Genomic DNA, 14,906 nt, shown 5'->3' with positions numbered 1-14,906 from the left:
TCGGCAAAGCCAGGGTCTGTAAAATCAGTGTTGGTTTTAAAATACTATTTTCAATAACATAGCAGGAGACTGGGGACCAGGACTCAACTTGCCACTGTAGTTTTCTGTGGATCAACGAAATGGCCAAGGGGCATTAGGGGAAATGTTGAAGGGAACTCTACCTTGTCCCCTTTCCCTGGAGGCTGGCCTAGTTGCAGTCTTGCTTCTGGCTTAGAGGTTGAGGAAGAGAGAGTTGGAGATCTCAGCCTGTAACGTCAAGAGGGTAGACTAGGATGGTAAGGCAGCTTCGATTCTTTAGGAAAGACCTGGGGAAAGGAGAGGGGTTTGACCCTATCCATTCCCATCCTGGAGTGGACCCAGACTGACTCATAAGTCAGCTGGTCACTCAGGGCCCCTTCTTGGATAAACACATAGAGCTGCTCTGAAGTGCAACCCCCAACTCCCAACTTCTCTTGCATCCCTACCATGACTCATAGAGATTTTCTCATAGTAGGACTTCGTGGTCACTAATGTTTGGAAAAGACAAGTAGTGGGGGATTAAGAGCTGTGGATTAGGAGTCTAGAGACCTGTGGTTCTTCTTCCAACCTTGAACAGATCCCCTCCCCTAGAGCTCCCATGTCATCATCCCCTCTGAAATGACAATGTTGACACGAAAGATCTAAAACCCTCGTTTAAAAAAATAATGAAGTGTGACTATAAGGCACCAAGAGTGGCTTTCCTAGGTGGGTTCTTGAAGGCCACGCCACAGATGTCATGAGTATTTTGTGCAACCTGGTTGAATGAATGCATGGGATGACTTACTATTCAGTAAGCTACACTCAGTTAAATGGCTGAGTTCTAGTGTGCTGGTTTTAAATTCAGTTTTATCCCTGTATAGTTAGTCATACTTTGCACTTATTGACAAAGTAGAGTGAGAAGAAAATTATCCATTTAGTCTCTTTGAGCATGAATTTTATAATTTAGTAAAAAAAAAAAAAAAAGGCATTAGTGTGAGCTTTTTTTTTTAATAAGGCACTGGCTTTAGACCCAGAAGGGACTTTGGATATCATCCAGTCCAGACCTGTCCTTTTACAGATGAAGAAGCTGGGGCCCAAAGTGATTAAGTAACTTTCCCAGGCTCATACTGAGTCCACAGAGCCATAATCTGGACCCAAATTCTCTGACTTGTGAGCTTGAGAAAACAGATTATTTTCCCATCAGACAGAAAAGAGGGAGATGTCTAGCATTCTTTTTTTTTAACATTTTCATTAAAAACCATAATGTCATAATGGAAGAGGGGAATAGGGTTTAGTGTATATTTTGAGGTAAAAGCACTCTTTGCACAGAGGAGGAATCTACAGATAAGATCGGGAGCACATAATTGCTACAGGCCTTACCCATCTGCTCAGTTAGCATTTCTACTTACTATTTCTTTCACCATTGAATGTAAGTGGTATTGATGAGCTAGAGTGCAACGTGGGAATCGTGGTGTTCTGATACCCAACTGGCACCAGTCCAGGGAGCCTCAGCAGTGTTTGGGCACCCACAAAATAGAAAAAACCTGTCGGGGAAGGTGCTGCTGAGCAGGATGGGGATGGGGAGACTTTGGAAGTTCATCACTCAGATTTATCTGCAAGCGTGATGTGGGGGAAAGAATGTTGGTCTTAGGAGTTGAGAGATAAGGGTTCTTGGCCTCAGTTTTGTCATTTTTCTAGCTGTGTGACCTTGACCAAGTCAACTAAACTATTTTTGAGTTTCCGTTGATTTCCTGATCTGTTCACATGGAGATATCCGGACACAGTACTTAATTCACAAGGCTGTTATAAGCACCCAGTGGGATAATTTGCGACCCATAGACATGTAAATTACTATTAGTTAATACGAGTAGGACAGAGATTATCAACTTATTTCCCTTCTAGCTCTGGGTTTCTATGATTATTTAATCTCCTAGAAGGTGCCAGACAATATGGTACACTTATAAAGAGGGCTAGATTTGGAGACAGAAGACCTGGGCTCAAATTCTGCCTCTTCTACTTATTACTTTGGTGTGAATTTGTGTGATTCACTTGACCTATCTGGACCTTAGTTTCCTCCTCTGTAAAGTGAGAGGATTGGACTAAATGACCTCTGGGGTCTCTTCCGCGTTTAAATCCACACTCCTGTGATCCATCCTGCCCTGCAACTTTATAAAAGTGTCATATAGAGTCATACCTGGAACTCACAAAACACCAGGAAGGATGCCATGACAATGAGATCATAGACAACATGAAGCCGGGGCATGGGGGGGAGGGTGGGAAGGAAGCAGGGACATTGAAGCCCAGTCATGTGAGGGCTCATGAGTACCACACAGAGAGACCATAGGGTTCAGCTATCTCTACTAGCATAAGTGATGCCTCAGTAGTTGTGGCGTGTCCTCTTATGGTAGAGTAAGATCACATGCCCCAGGTAAGTACTTCAGGGGACAAAACATGGTTCAGTAACCTGAGAGTAAGAGACCAGGATTTTGGTCCCAGCTTTGCCACCAGCTCCCCGTGTGACTTTAGGCAAGTCATGTCTGCTTTCTGGGCCCTGGTTCCCTGTTCTGTAAAGTGAGGGGACTGGACTAAAATGAGCCCTAAAATTTCCTTCTAGTTCCATTGTTTCATGATGTGATTCATGCTTAAGGTCCTTTTCAACTCCAGAACTCTGCAAAACTGTTATTCTAAAAGCTAAGAAGGGCCACTGGCAAGGGCATACGCTAACAAATCATTCCAGTTCCATAGAAAGAGCATACTTGCATTGACAAATGGTAACACAGACTAGTCAGACTTCATTTCTCACTGGGAAAAAAATATCTTGAGATTCCCTGTTTTCCTGCACCCTATCGATCTCACATGGTGACATTCACTTGCATTGCCAAGGACTCTGAAGTCTGCCATTCTTATTCTGGATATGTGCTCAGCACTGCCAGCCTGTTGGACAGAGGTAGAATGAATTTATTTTGGCACCATCCTTTCTCCCTTTACTCCTGGCTGGGAGATTGAAGCTGCTGTTTCCATGGCTCTCCTCCTCCCTCATCAGCATGTGGCTGTTATTCTGACTCTGGCCATCCAGGCTTCTGCACAGCAGAGCCAGTCAGGTCCTGGTAACCTCATTGTCCAAAGAAAGGAATTTGCTTGGGGATAGAAGCCCAGCATGAGAAACCCCAGTATCTTTTCTTAATATCCGCCATCGGCACAATCACGAGAGCATAGGAAACCTGCTCCCAACCGTTATTTCAAATTAAAAAGTGACGTTTCTTGTTTCCTTTTTTCCCTACCACTCTCCCCCTTCCCTTTTCTTTCTCTTCTTTGGCCAAATGCTTCTCAGGACTGTGACCAGATCCATGTTGATGATGTCTCATCGGATGACAATGGCCAGGATTTGAGGTGGGGAATTTGGGGCGAAAGATCCCTCCTCCCTTCCCCCACTCCCATTCGATTGTGCACCTTGCTCCCAAAAGGCATCTATAGGGGTGAGAATGATGGCAGTAACCAGAAATGTTATTTCTCTTACACCTTTTGTGACTGCGCAGAAGATAATATGACTTCTACCTCACCTGGCTCTGTGGTCAGGAGGACTCTTACCGCCCCCTTCCTCCCAATAACTGTTACCTGACATGGCTTTTGTACTTTGATTTAGTTAGTCAGCCAACATTGATTAAGCACCTACTGTGTGCTAAGCATTATACAAAGTGCTGGGGATACAAAGCAAGACAAAAGACAATCCCTGCCCTTGAGAAGCACACGGTTTAATGGGGGAGACAACATGCGTACAGCTGTGTACAAACAAGACACGTACAGGATAAATTGGAGATAATCGACAGAGGGAAAGCACTAGAATAGAGGTGGATCAGGAAAGGCTTCCTGTAGATGCTGCAGTTTTAGCTGGAGCATAAAGGAAGCCAGGAGGGGGAGATGAGGAGGGAGAGAATCCCAGGGATGGGAGACAGCCAGGAAAAATGCCCAGAGTGGAGAGAATGTCTTGAGCGAGAAACAGCAAAGAGGCCCATGTCACTGGATCACAGAGTGTTACACGATCAAGCCAGTTAAAGGGATGTTGGGGGTGCCGATTTAAAAAATAATAATGACACGATGATGGCAATAACTCCTATTTCCATAAAGCCATGGCAGTACCTACAGTGCTTTCTTCGTGACATCTCTCTGAGGTAGGTAGTATAAGTGTTATCTCGTTTTCATAGATAAGAGACTGAGGCTTACAGTGACTTACCTAGGGTCATGTGGCAAGGTGGTATAATGGAAGGGTTCTGGGCCTGGAGCCAGACAAGCTGGATTCAAACTCCAACTCTTCCACTCAATACCTCTGACTTTGGCAAAATCCCTTCCCGCCTCTGTTCTTCAGATTCCTCATCTGTTAAGTGCATGGTTTGGAGTAGATGATATCTAAGACACTTTCCAGTAAGTAGCAAAGCCATGATTAGAATCCAGGTCTTCTGACTCCAAGTATGGCCTTCTGTATTATACTACCAGCTGCTTTGGAAAATTAGTACTCCCCCAGTGAGGGGCAGTAGACAGGGTGGCCCTGAGAGCTCCTTACTAATAATTTGCTGCATCTCTTCCAGCTTGACTTCATTGGTAGATTTTTAAGTTCAAATTAAAAATCCCCAAGATTATAAACTGATAAGGATGAAGCATCCTTCATTGTCTTCACTGATGCCAGCATCAGTTAGAACTATATCAGTCTCTTTAAAGAAATAACAACCTTGGGGCAACCAGGTGGCACAGTGAGGCCCTGGAATCAGGAGGACCTGAGTTCAAATGCGGCCTCAGACACTTGACACACTTACTAGCTGTGTGACCTTGGGCAAGTCACTTAACCCCAATTGTCATGCCTTTCCCCGTCCAAAAAAAAAAGAAATAGTAACCTCACAATCTGAATTTGCCACTATCCAAAGTCAGGAGGAGTCTGAAAACTATGGCCTACAGGCCAGATTCTCACCCCTACCCCTTTTGTATAGCCTCAAGCTAAGAGTAGCTTATTTTCATTTCTAAATAAATAAAACTTTATTTTAAAAATGTAAAAAAAAATTCTTAGCTCCCAAGTCTCCATACAAAAGCAAGCCACAGTGGGCCATAGTTTATAGACCCCCATAAAAGAGATGGAAGAGCTAGACTGGTGGGAAGCAAGTTGGGGAGAATTGGGAATTATTTAGAGTAAGCCACCAGCTAAGAGATTCAGTATGCAGCCAACCTCTGCAACCCCATACCCTAAATGTTTTCTTACAAAGTAGATTTGATCCCAAGCTGTTTGAGCATAGAATTTTCCTATATGGTTAAATAGAGTTTGGTTCCAGGTTGCTTCTCCCTACAGAATAATGTAGTAGAAATAACTGAGTCAGGAAACTGGGTTCTCGTTCCAGTTTCCCCTACTATGTTACCTTGGATAAGTCACTCCCTCACTCTGAGTCCTAGCTTCTCCCTCTGTAAAATGAGAGAGTTAGACTAGATGTTTTCTCGAGACCCTTCTAACCTCTGGCAATCAATGATTTTATGATTCTCACCAAGAAAGCAAAGGAACAGGCACAGGGCCCTGGGAATCTTTGCAAAGGACCCCACATGTGGAAGTGATGCAAGGTCTTGCTGGCTAAAATTTAATCAACCCTTCAAATATTTATTCTCTGACACCAGCCTTTCCAAAATTAAGAGCTGGCAGGAAATAAGGCCTGGTCACCATGCCAAAAGGACTGAGCAAGCCAATGACTCCCAAACTGGTAGAGTTAAATAAAGGAACATTCATCCTTTCCACACAGTCTCCCCATCTGTAAAATGGGGGTCATGATACCTGCCTCAGACCGGCTTGCCAGAGCTATTGTAGAGAAAGTACTTTTTAAGAAAAGCAAAGACTTGGCTTCAGAGGACTTGGGGTGGGGTCCTTGTTCTGCCGCATGCTGTATGAACTTGGAGGAATCCCTCCTCTCTGAGTCTCAGTGTCCTCAGACAACAACCTACTTCACGGAGTTCTTCTGTGGAAATCACTTGGTGAATTGTAAAGCACCATAAAGTCTGAGGCAGAACAGAATTAACAGTAGTAGTAGTTGTCATTAGAAGCAGGTCTCAAACTGAAAACATCAACAATAGCTGTAGCTTCTGCTGAACGTTTACACAATACTTTACTTGTATAAGATGCTCCAAAAGTCTGAGGGCAGTTGTAAGATCTAGTAACTTAGACTTTTGGAACACCTCATAATACCTGATTTGATCTCTAAGGAACGGCCTCGTTTAACGCAGCCCTCTCTGAAGCGCGTACCAATCCAACTTAATGACCTATTTCCCTATAAAATGTAATTTAGACTGTTTATGAATTGCACAGGATCATTTTCCTCCCTCTGAGATCAGATTCTTTTCAGCGTCTGAGTCCCTTTCATTTAACTAAGGGTTCAAAGATTATGCATTTATTTCATAGAGTGTTATGACCACCCTGGTTACCGCTCATCCCATCGATCGATAGAGGCCTAGGCCTGTAATCAAGATCTGAACTTAAATCCAACCTCAAACCTCCCTAGCTATGTGACTCTAGGCAAGTCCCTTAACCTCTGTTTGCCTCAGTTTCCTCATCATAAAGTGGGAACAGTGATAGCACCTCTCTCCCAGGGTTGTTGTCAAGATTAAATGAGATAATATTTGCAAAGTGCTTAGCACAGTGCCTGGCCCATAGTCAGCGCTGTATAAATGTTACCTATTATTATTATCAGTATCATTATATTCAGCAGTCCCTTATTTAGGATCCAGTCATTCAGAGCCTCTGGGCCCCTTCCTTTTTAGATTTGGGTTTTTTTGTTTTTGTTTTCAAGCAAAGAGAGGCAAAATTCAGTCTCCATCAATTTAGGTACTCGGTTAATGCCTCTAGTGGTAGGTGAAGATTCCAGACGTTATTCTTTAAACTTAAGTTTTTGGATTGTCTGTGATTCGAACTAAACATACTCTTCCTGTCCCCCTTGTAGCTCAGAAGAATTAGGGCTCCTGCCAAATTGTGAGAGATCCAGCAGGGAGCTGGGGCGGAGGTGTGTGGGGGTGGGGGTGTCCTGATCTAGTTAGTCACAAGCCACACTTCACAGCACTATTTATTTGTAAAGGCATCTTCCACAATAAAGCTAGTTTCAACACTGGGTTGTAATAACAAACAGAATTTGGGGTGGGGGGGAGCAGAAAACCAACTCACTCTGTGACCTCTTGCTTCATTTTTTTAAACCTATTTGGCAGTATGGTGTGGTACGTAGTGTAGCATGGTGGGAAAATCATTGAACTGAGAACCACAAGAGCTTAATATGAGACCTTAACTATAAATATATTTCAATATAATTGGTTTTCTTTGTAATCCAATGTATTTTGTTCATTATTCTAAGAAGGGGACCATATAGGCTTCATCAGGCCACCCAGGGGGGTGGTCCACAACACAAACAAGGGAAGAACCCATAGGCTAGATGGATCTCTGAGGTCCCTTCTAGTTCTGATTCTGTGACTATGATTTTCAGAGAACAAAAACCATGATTTAACCTTACTCTTTAGAACTTTTCCTTCTGGATTTCATCATAGCCACCTTTAATCTCCCTTGGCTTAGATTTTGCTATAGTCTCAGAAACCCAAAGTTTATATCCCTTTCCAGAGCAAAATCAGTGACTGGTTTAAAATATCCAGTTGTCATGCTCTGGGCCTAAGGTGTCCTACAGCAAGCTCGTTGCTTCACCAGCCATATGTCAGCCTGTTCCTTGGCTCATTAACATCCATCACCAAGGCTTCTTCCCAGAGAAGGCCTCAGCCAAGAAGCCTGTGTCTCTGTTCAGAGTAACACTAACCATGTGCAGGGAATATCTGAGGAGTATGCATGCTGCTTGCCAGCATTTGATATGTCCGCCAATTTCACAGGGAAACTGATTTCATTGTTCACGCTCAATAAATTCATCATCATCCTTCTGAGCAAGAAAGGAGTTCAGCCGGAGGGGCTGTGTCACTGGTTCCGGGCCCCAAATCTGTTACAGTCACATCATACCTTGGTGGGAGAATAAGGTGTGAAGGAAAGATTTTTGTCCCCTAGAGAATCCAGTGCAGTGACTGTTGCCCTCTTTACAGAAATAAACCAGAGGGCACTGAAGAGAAGGAACGAGATTCCCTGGGCCTTGTAAAGACTCTTCCCTTCTCCCTTCAGATCCACAGCTGCCACTTAGTTGTTATTTTCATTTCTCCTGCTTAATTGTTCCTAGAACTCAGTTCTTAACTTGGGGTCCGTTAATAAATTTTGCAAACTTATTCCATGAATTAAATTTTTTTCAAAAAAAAAATGAAAAAGAACTTAGTTGAGAAAAGAAAAAAATTACATCTTTATTTTCAGTAGCCTCTAGCTAAAATTTAGTCTTTTGTTCGATTATTTAAAAACATTATGCTGAGAAGGGGTCTACAGACTTTATCAGATTGCCCGGGGACTGGAGGGAGGTCAGCTTCTTCAGACCTTTGGAGCCTGCTCACGTTAACCTTCTCCATCTTCACCTCCCTCCCACCTCTTTTTGCTCTCCCCACCCTCTCCTCATCTCCCCAACCCCATGTGCCCTTCCCTTCCTCTCCCCAGTACATATAACTTCTCAGCGGATGGTTTTCATAGTTCAGCGGCGGGGGCCAACCTGTGTCTGGGCTCTGGAGTTCACGGGGGAGTCGACTGGATGAGAAAGTTGGCATTCCGCTACCGACGAGTGAAGGAGATGTACAACACGTACAAGAATAACGTTGGGGGTGAGTGGGCCCAGGGAGGGAGGGAGGCTCAGTGTGCCCTGACCAAAGCCATGAGAGGGTGGTACAAAGATAAGAGACTCGGTCCTGGTCCGCTCTCCCACCAGCTCACCTTGGGAGACAGTCCACCCCTCGCGGTCCGTTTGCTCTTCTGTTAAATGGGGAGAGGACTATCTGTCCTGCCTTCCTTACAGTAAGAGTGATGGTTTGAACGAAAGGCCTGTGAAAGTGTTGCCTCGAAAAGTTTAAAGCACAGGAAGGTTTTATCATTTCTCATAAGAAAAAAGACATTCTAGCTTCCCTTATTATTCATAAATTCAGCAAATGTTTATTAAGCACCCACTGGGTGTAGAGCATAGTGCCAGGTGCTAGGGGAGATGCAGGGTTTAGATGAGGTACTGTCCCATTTCTCAGGGAGCCTACAGTCTGATAGTTCTGAGAGAGAGGGAGGCTACCAACATCCTTAACAGGACAGCTGCCAAGAAATTTCTTACAATCTACTTCCTGGTGATGTTTAGGGATATTTCTGGCTGGAGATCTTTAATATCATCACCTGTTTGGCTGATTTTAAACATCAAGTGTTTGAGGAAGGAAACACCAAATTTTTTACAAAAGAAACCTGCCTTCCACCCATCAAACACCTTTCTCTTCATGGTTTGGACCTTAGGTCCCTGGACCACTCAAGTTCCTATCACAGCCTTTCAGGGAGAAAATTAGCCTGTCCCTCGTGGGGTGGAGATCTAGGAGAGGCTGCAAGAGAGAAGGTCTCCTTGGAGTACCATGACCCTAAATGTCACCTACTTGTCCTTACCAAAGAGATTGATTCTTGAAACTGGACTTGAAGTCAGTTAACACATGTGTGATCTACCTTCCCTTCCTCCAGGCCTCAGTTTCTTTATCTGTAACATGAAGACATTGAACTAGATGACCTCTGAGGTTCTTTCCAGCTCTCAAATCTGATGCTCCTATGAATGAGACTCGAATAGTGGATTTTCCGACATTAGCCGTAGATCAGGAGGGGAAGTCAACCCTGCCTGTTATCCCAGCACAATGAGACTAAACAGAGGCAGCTTTAGACATGCAGATCAAGTAACTAGATGTAGATGCCACTGGAATTGTAGAGCTTTTGCCAAACTTGGAGATTTCTTACCCTTGGCTGCAAGACCAGGTTTTGTAAGACATTCTTTATATTATATCCGTTCTGAGTTCTGGGTATTAGAATGTTGATGAGCTCGAGACGGTCCAGATGAGGGTGCCAGGGCTAGTGAGGACGTAAAAGCATGTCCTGTGAGGATCGCTTGAGACAGCTGAGTCTGGTAAAACAGCCACCGGATTCAGGGTCAGAAGACCCAGAGCTGAATCCCGGAGTGCTTGCAGAAATCTTCTACCCTCTCAGTGCTCCACTTTCCTCGTTTATAAAACAATAATAATAATAACGGCTGACACTTATCTAGTGCTTTGAGGTTTGCAAAGTGCATTATAAAATATTATCCATTATCTTTTTTTAGCTCCACAGCAACCTTGGGAGGTAGATACAATTATTATTCCTGCTTTACAGATAAGGCAAATAAAAATGGACTTGTCAGAGTCACACAGCTAGCAAGGGTCTGAGGTTGGATTTGAACTCTGGTCTTCCTGACTTGACTCTAGGTCCAGTGCATTCCAGTCCATTGAGCCATCTAGCTGCCTTATCAAATTAGAGTACATAGGCCCCCAGAGTGGGTGATACCACCCCTGGGGGGCGCTGGAACAATGCAGGGAGGGGCAGTAGTAGCCTCAGGTACAATTGGGGGGCATTGAATAAAACTAAGGGTTAACCTAACCCCAGGGAGGGGGGCGAGGTGCTCTGAGTAATTTTTTTAAAGGGGACAGTAGACCAAATAAGTTTGGGAATCTCTGAGCTAGAAGATTTCTAGGAGCCCTTCCAATCAGAATCCTATGAACTAAGAGTGTGTAGCCTGGAGAAGAGAAGGCTTAGGACCTGATCTCTGTCTTCCTCTATCTAATAGCCAGGCTGGACTGGGAAAGCAGGACTAGATTTGTCCTGTGTCCCCAAAGAGCAGAGTCAGCAGGAGGGGGCGGGGCAAATGTGGGGAAGCCAACTTTTTAGCTAAGTAATCAATCCATAAATATCTATTATAACTTCCTGGCAACCAGAACTGCCTGATAATGAAATGGGTTCCTTCATAAAACAGTGAGTTGCCAGTCTCTAGTGGTGTTTAAGCAGAGGATGGATGAGGCTTTATATTTTATTCTTTGAATAAGAGTTGGACCAGATGATCTTTCAGGCTCCTTCCAACTCTCTGCTCTTATCCTGTTGAAGGGATGGGCTGGGAGAGTGGAGGGAAGGATTATGGAATTGTTACTTGCCATGAGCCATAGTCTGTTTGCCTTGAACCACCAGGTCCTCCCAGAAGGTCCCCTAAGCTCCAGGAAATACCCTGGACCTCCATCAGTACTGCTTAATTTTCACATAAGCTGAGGGGAAATTACCAGAGGTGTCATTCTTGGGCCATGGGTATTGTTAACAACTGATGGGATACAGAATCGAGCAGGCAGGCCTGTGCTCAGGCTGGTGTTTCAGCAGTGAAAAGTGGGGGCAGGAGCGGGAGACAAGTCCTGTGGTGGGTGGCCTCCTGTGGGTCCCTGGGCAAGGCAGAGCGTTTGAATGTATCAGGAAAAGGAGCAGACATCTGGGAAGAGAAAGGAAAGTGTGACTGTGTGGAGGATAATGGGAGAGGCTTAAAAAACACACCTTTGGGAGGAAGTGATTCAGAGGCATGATGGAAGGAGAGAGAGAGAGAGAAAGGGCCAAGACTGGAAGCAGAAAGACTTGGGTGAACTTTAGGTGGGTGGGTGGGCGAGAAAACAGAAGCCAGAGAGAATGTCTGGAACTGTAAGAGCCCGAGTCATTACCACTGCTTGTACTTGGCATCCACTTTGTGTGAGAGCCTTGGAGTAGGTGCCATAAGGCACAAAGGAAATGGAATTCAAAATGGAGGCATTATGGTATACTGGAAGCTCTGAACCATGGTCTAAGACATTTGGCTTATTCATATGACTGTGAGCTCTTCACCTCTCTCAGAATTAGATCTTCAGTAAAATGAAAGGGTATGTAAATCTCTGTTGTGTTAATACAGCATGACTCCCCACCCTGCAGAAGTTTAGCCAGTCTGATTAGGCTTTGGAATAAGGAGACCCTGGATTTTAGTCCTAGTCTACCACAAAATTCACTAGGTGACCTTGGACAAATCATTTTGCCTCTCGAACCTCAGTTTCATCATCTATAAAATGGGGAGGATTTAGATTCTAAGATTCTTCTTACTCCAAAATCCTGTGGCTCTGTAGAAAGATGGGACAGTTATGAGGTCACAGAGAACAGCAAATGTTGAGAACCATCTGCATGGAGGCAATGTCCATAAGGCAAGAAGACAAAGCAGTATCCTCATCGCAGTGCACTCCAATATGGAAGAATTCAGTTGGAGACTGAAAGCTGAGCGTCTGTGGGCAGTGATAGAATCTCAGAACTTTAAGGCTGGAAGGAACTTTGGAACTCATTGCCGTTTAATCTCCTCAGGGTTAGACCAATCTGTTTCCTCTAGCCCAGATAACACTTGGGGGTCCCCCAAGATGATTAATGACATGACTGCCTTTTTCCCCTTGCCTCCAGGTTTGATAGGGGCTCCCAAAAGAGAAACTTGGCTGCAGCTAAGAGCAGAGCTTGAGGCCTTGACAGACCTCTGGTTGACTCATGCCCTCAAGGCGCTGAATTTAATACATTCCCGGTAAGTACAGTGGGAAAAGGACCAGAGGGCTTCCTCTGTTCTTTGTACCCTCTGGGCTTCCTCAGAGCAAAGTTAAATTAAGATTTGACCAACTAAATGTACAGGAGGCTGGGAATAATGAGGTTTGGAGACACTCATCCTGCAAGGGTTGGCTTGGCTGCTGGGTAATTAATTTTCTTAGCCACCCCTCAGTCAATGAAGACAGGTTAAAAGAGTGTGCATCTATAGAGGAAAACATCCCCTTGATGAAATCCCAGACATCTGGAAGGATTGAAATACTCTTGGTGTTAGACTGACCCAGAGGTGTCCTAGTAAATGTTTTAACAACCAGTTCTTGATTAAAAAAAAAAACCAAAAACATATCTATGACTCACTCTTAAGGTTAATCTGTATTGTTAACATTTTTGCCATCAATTTCTCACGTCTAGACAATCAACAAAATAATAAGTCAAGCTGCAACATGTAACTGTTGCTGATTTCCAGAGTTTACGTGCTCACGCTAAAGATTTAATAATCGGTTCCCTCACGCCGATACAAGTTGGTTCCAGCATACTGGACCCCCGTGTCAAATAACTCACTTGAGGGTGAGATGCTAGAAACTTGTTACCCAGATTATGTTCACCCTCTTATTTTGGGGTACTCCTCCAAAGTACCATGTGCCTACTCCATCCTCCCCACCCTAATCTGATGTTTCAAAGAACAATAACCCAGCCTTGGTCCCTCTTATTTTTTTTTTTAACTGCTGTTCTCGTTTGTTTTCCAGGCCTAATTGCGTCAACGTGCTGGTTACCACCACTCAGCTCATCCCTGCCCTAGCTAAAGTCTTACTCTATGGATTGGGCACAGTCTTCCCTATTGAAAACATCTACAGTGCAACCAAGACAGGTCAGAGCAGTCAAGAAGTTAGGACTGCTCAGTGACAGAAGCGTAGGCAGCTCCTCCTGTGACAGCGGTGGGAAGGAAAAGGGACAACACCCAGGGAGATAGAAACTGGAGACCATTCTACAGGAACAGTGGCTTAGAGGCAGAAATTAAAGACTGTGATTCTGTCCCTGTCAGACTCTGACCATTAGTTAGGACCCACCCACGTTCCTCACCCATTCCTCCAGAGGGATTTATTTGAGAGTATCCAAAAGTAAAATTTGGTCCACTGGTTATGAACTCATAGTACAGAGCAGATTTGGGGGACACTTAAGCAGAGTGAATACCCCACCCCAAGAAAGTGGTGACTACGAGTTGTCCATTTTGGGAGCCAGAAGACCAAGGAGATGAGATGTTATCGGATCAGTGTCTGGCTTGAGAATGGAATTCAAGACATCTGCCTCTCTGCCCATTGTATTGACTCAGACTAGGACTGTTGTCTGTGAGGGGCCTCAGAGATCATCAGGTCCAACTGCTTCATTTTAGGGCAAAGAGAACCAAAAACCTGAATGCCTTGGCTAAGGTCACACACTGAGTGTAGCTGCAGTTAGGACTAGAACCAAGGTCTCCTGACTAGAATTCAGGCCCCATATGCCTTCCCTTATACCATGCCAGCAGGTACAGAGTGAAACAGGCCCTAGTTCTAGTGCATCCACCAGATGAGATGGTCCAGGGTTCATTCTGACCCTCGCAGACATCCAGAAAGATGGGGAACCAAGCAAAAGCTATCACCTAGGGTAGGAAAAGGTGAAGGCCTCTAGGTACAACCCTTATGTTTAACTGGTTACTCTTGGTCTGCAGGAAAGGAGAGCTGTTTTGAAAGAATAATGCAGAGGTTTGGAAGGAAAGCAGTCTATATTGTAATAGGAGACGGTGTGGAAGAGGAGCAAGGCGCAAAGAAGGTACTTATACATTTTCTTTCTCTCCACACTTTGCCCTTCTTCCATAATGGCACTGGTGGTGTTTCCCAGACCTTAGTGGCTCAGGGATTAAGAGGAAGCTCAACCAAAATGACCAGGACCCTGGGAATTCAGCTGTTATTCCTTCCCTCTAAGAGGTGGGGTGGGTGGGTGTGGGGTGTGTGTGTGTGTGTGAGAGAGAGAGAGAGAGAGAGAGAGAGAGAGAGAGAAAGGGGGAGGGAATGGGTTTGGAGTGAAGCACCCTGGATTTGAATCCCAACTCTGTAACTTACTACCTGCATTACCTGAAGCAAGTCACTTAAATTCTTTGCACCTCAGTTTTCTAACCTGTAAAATGAGAAGGGTCAGACTCTATTGTCCCTTTCATTGCTATATCTCTGATCATATCCATGTGTGTATATTTGTATGGCTTCGTTTTTTTGTATCGGCTGCGTGATTGGACTTCATTCACTACACTGACTTCCTTAGGCTCAGACATGGTTTGGATCTCTCTTTCCCAGGCTCTTGGTTCACCACTCTTTTCCCATTTGTAAATCGTAGAAGC

The 14,906-nt window shown here is 44.5% G+C and overlaps 1 protein-coding gene across 1 annotated transcript in view; it reads left to right on the top strand.

The window, feature by feature from the left end:
• EYA2 (EYA transcriptional coactivator and phosphatase 2) overlaps positions 1–14,906 on the top strand; it is a 246,796-nt gene that overhangs the window by 221,764 nt on the left and 10,126 nt on the right. The window contains exons 11-15 of the mRNA XM_036752907.1: positions 3,329–3,387; positions 8,579–8,739; positions 12,407–12,521; positions 13,285–13,406; positions 14,244–14,344. Coding sequence (XP_036608802.1) covers positions 3,329–3,387; positions 8,579–8,739; positions 12,407–12,521; positions 13,285–13,406; positions 14,244–14,344 — 558 coding nt within the window. The remainder of the gene's footprint in view (positions 1–3,328; positions 3,388–8,578; positions 8,740–12,406; positions 12,522–13,284; positions 13,407–14,243; positions 14,345–14,906) is intronic.

The sequence above is a fragment of the Trichosurus vulpecula genome, chromosome 3, assembly GCF_011100635.1.
Source record: "Trichosurus vulpecula isolate mTriVul1 chromosome 3, mTriVul1.pri, whole genome shotgun sequence".
Taxonomy (NCBI): Eukaryota; Metazoa; Chordata; class Mammalia; order Diprotodontia; family Phalangeridae; genus Trichosurus; species Trichosurus vulpecula.
Note: the sequence above shows the minus strand (reverse complement) of the source record. Positions and strands in the feature narration are given on the sequence as shown.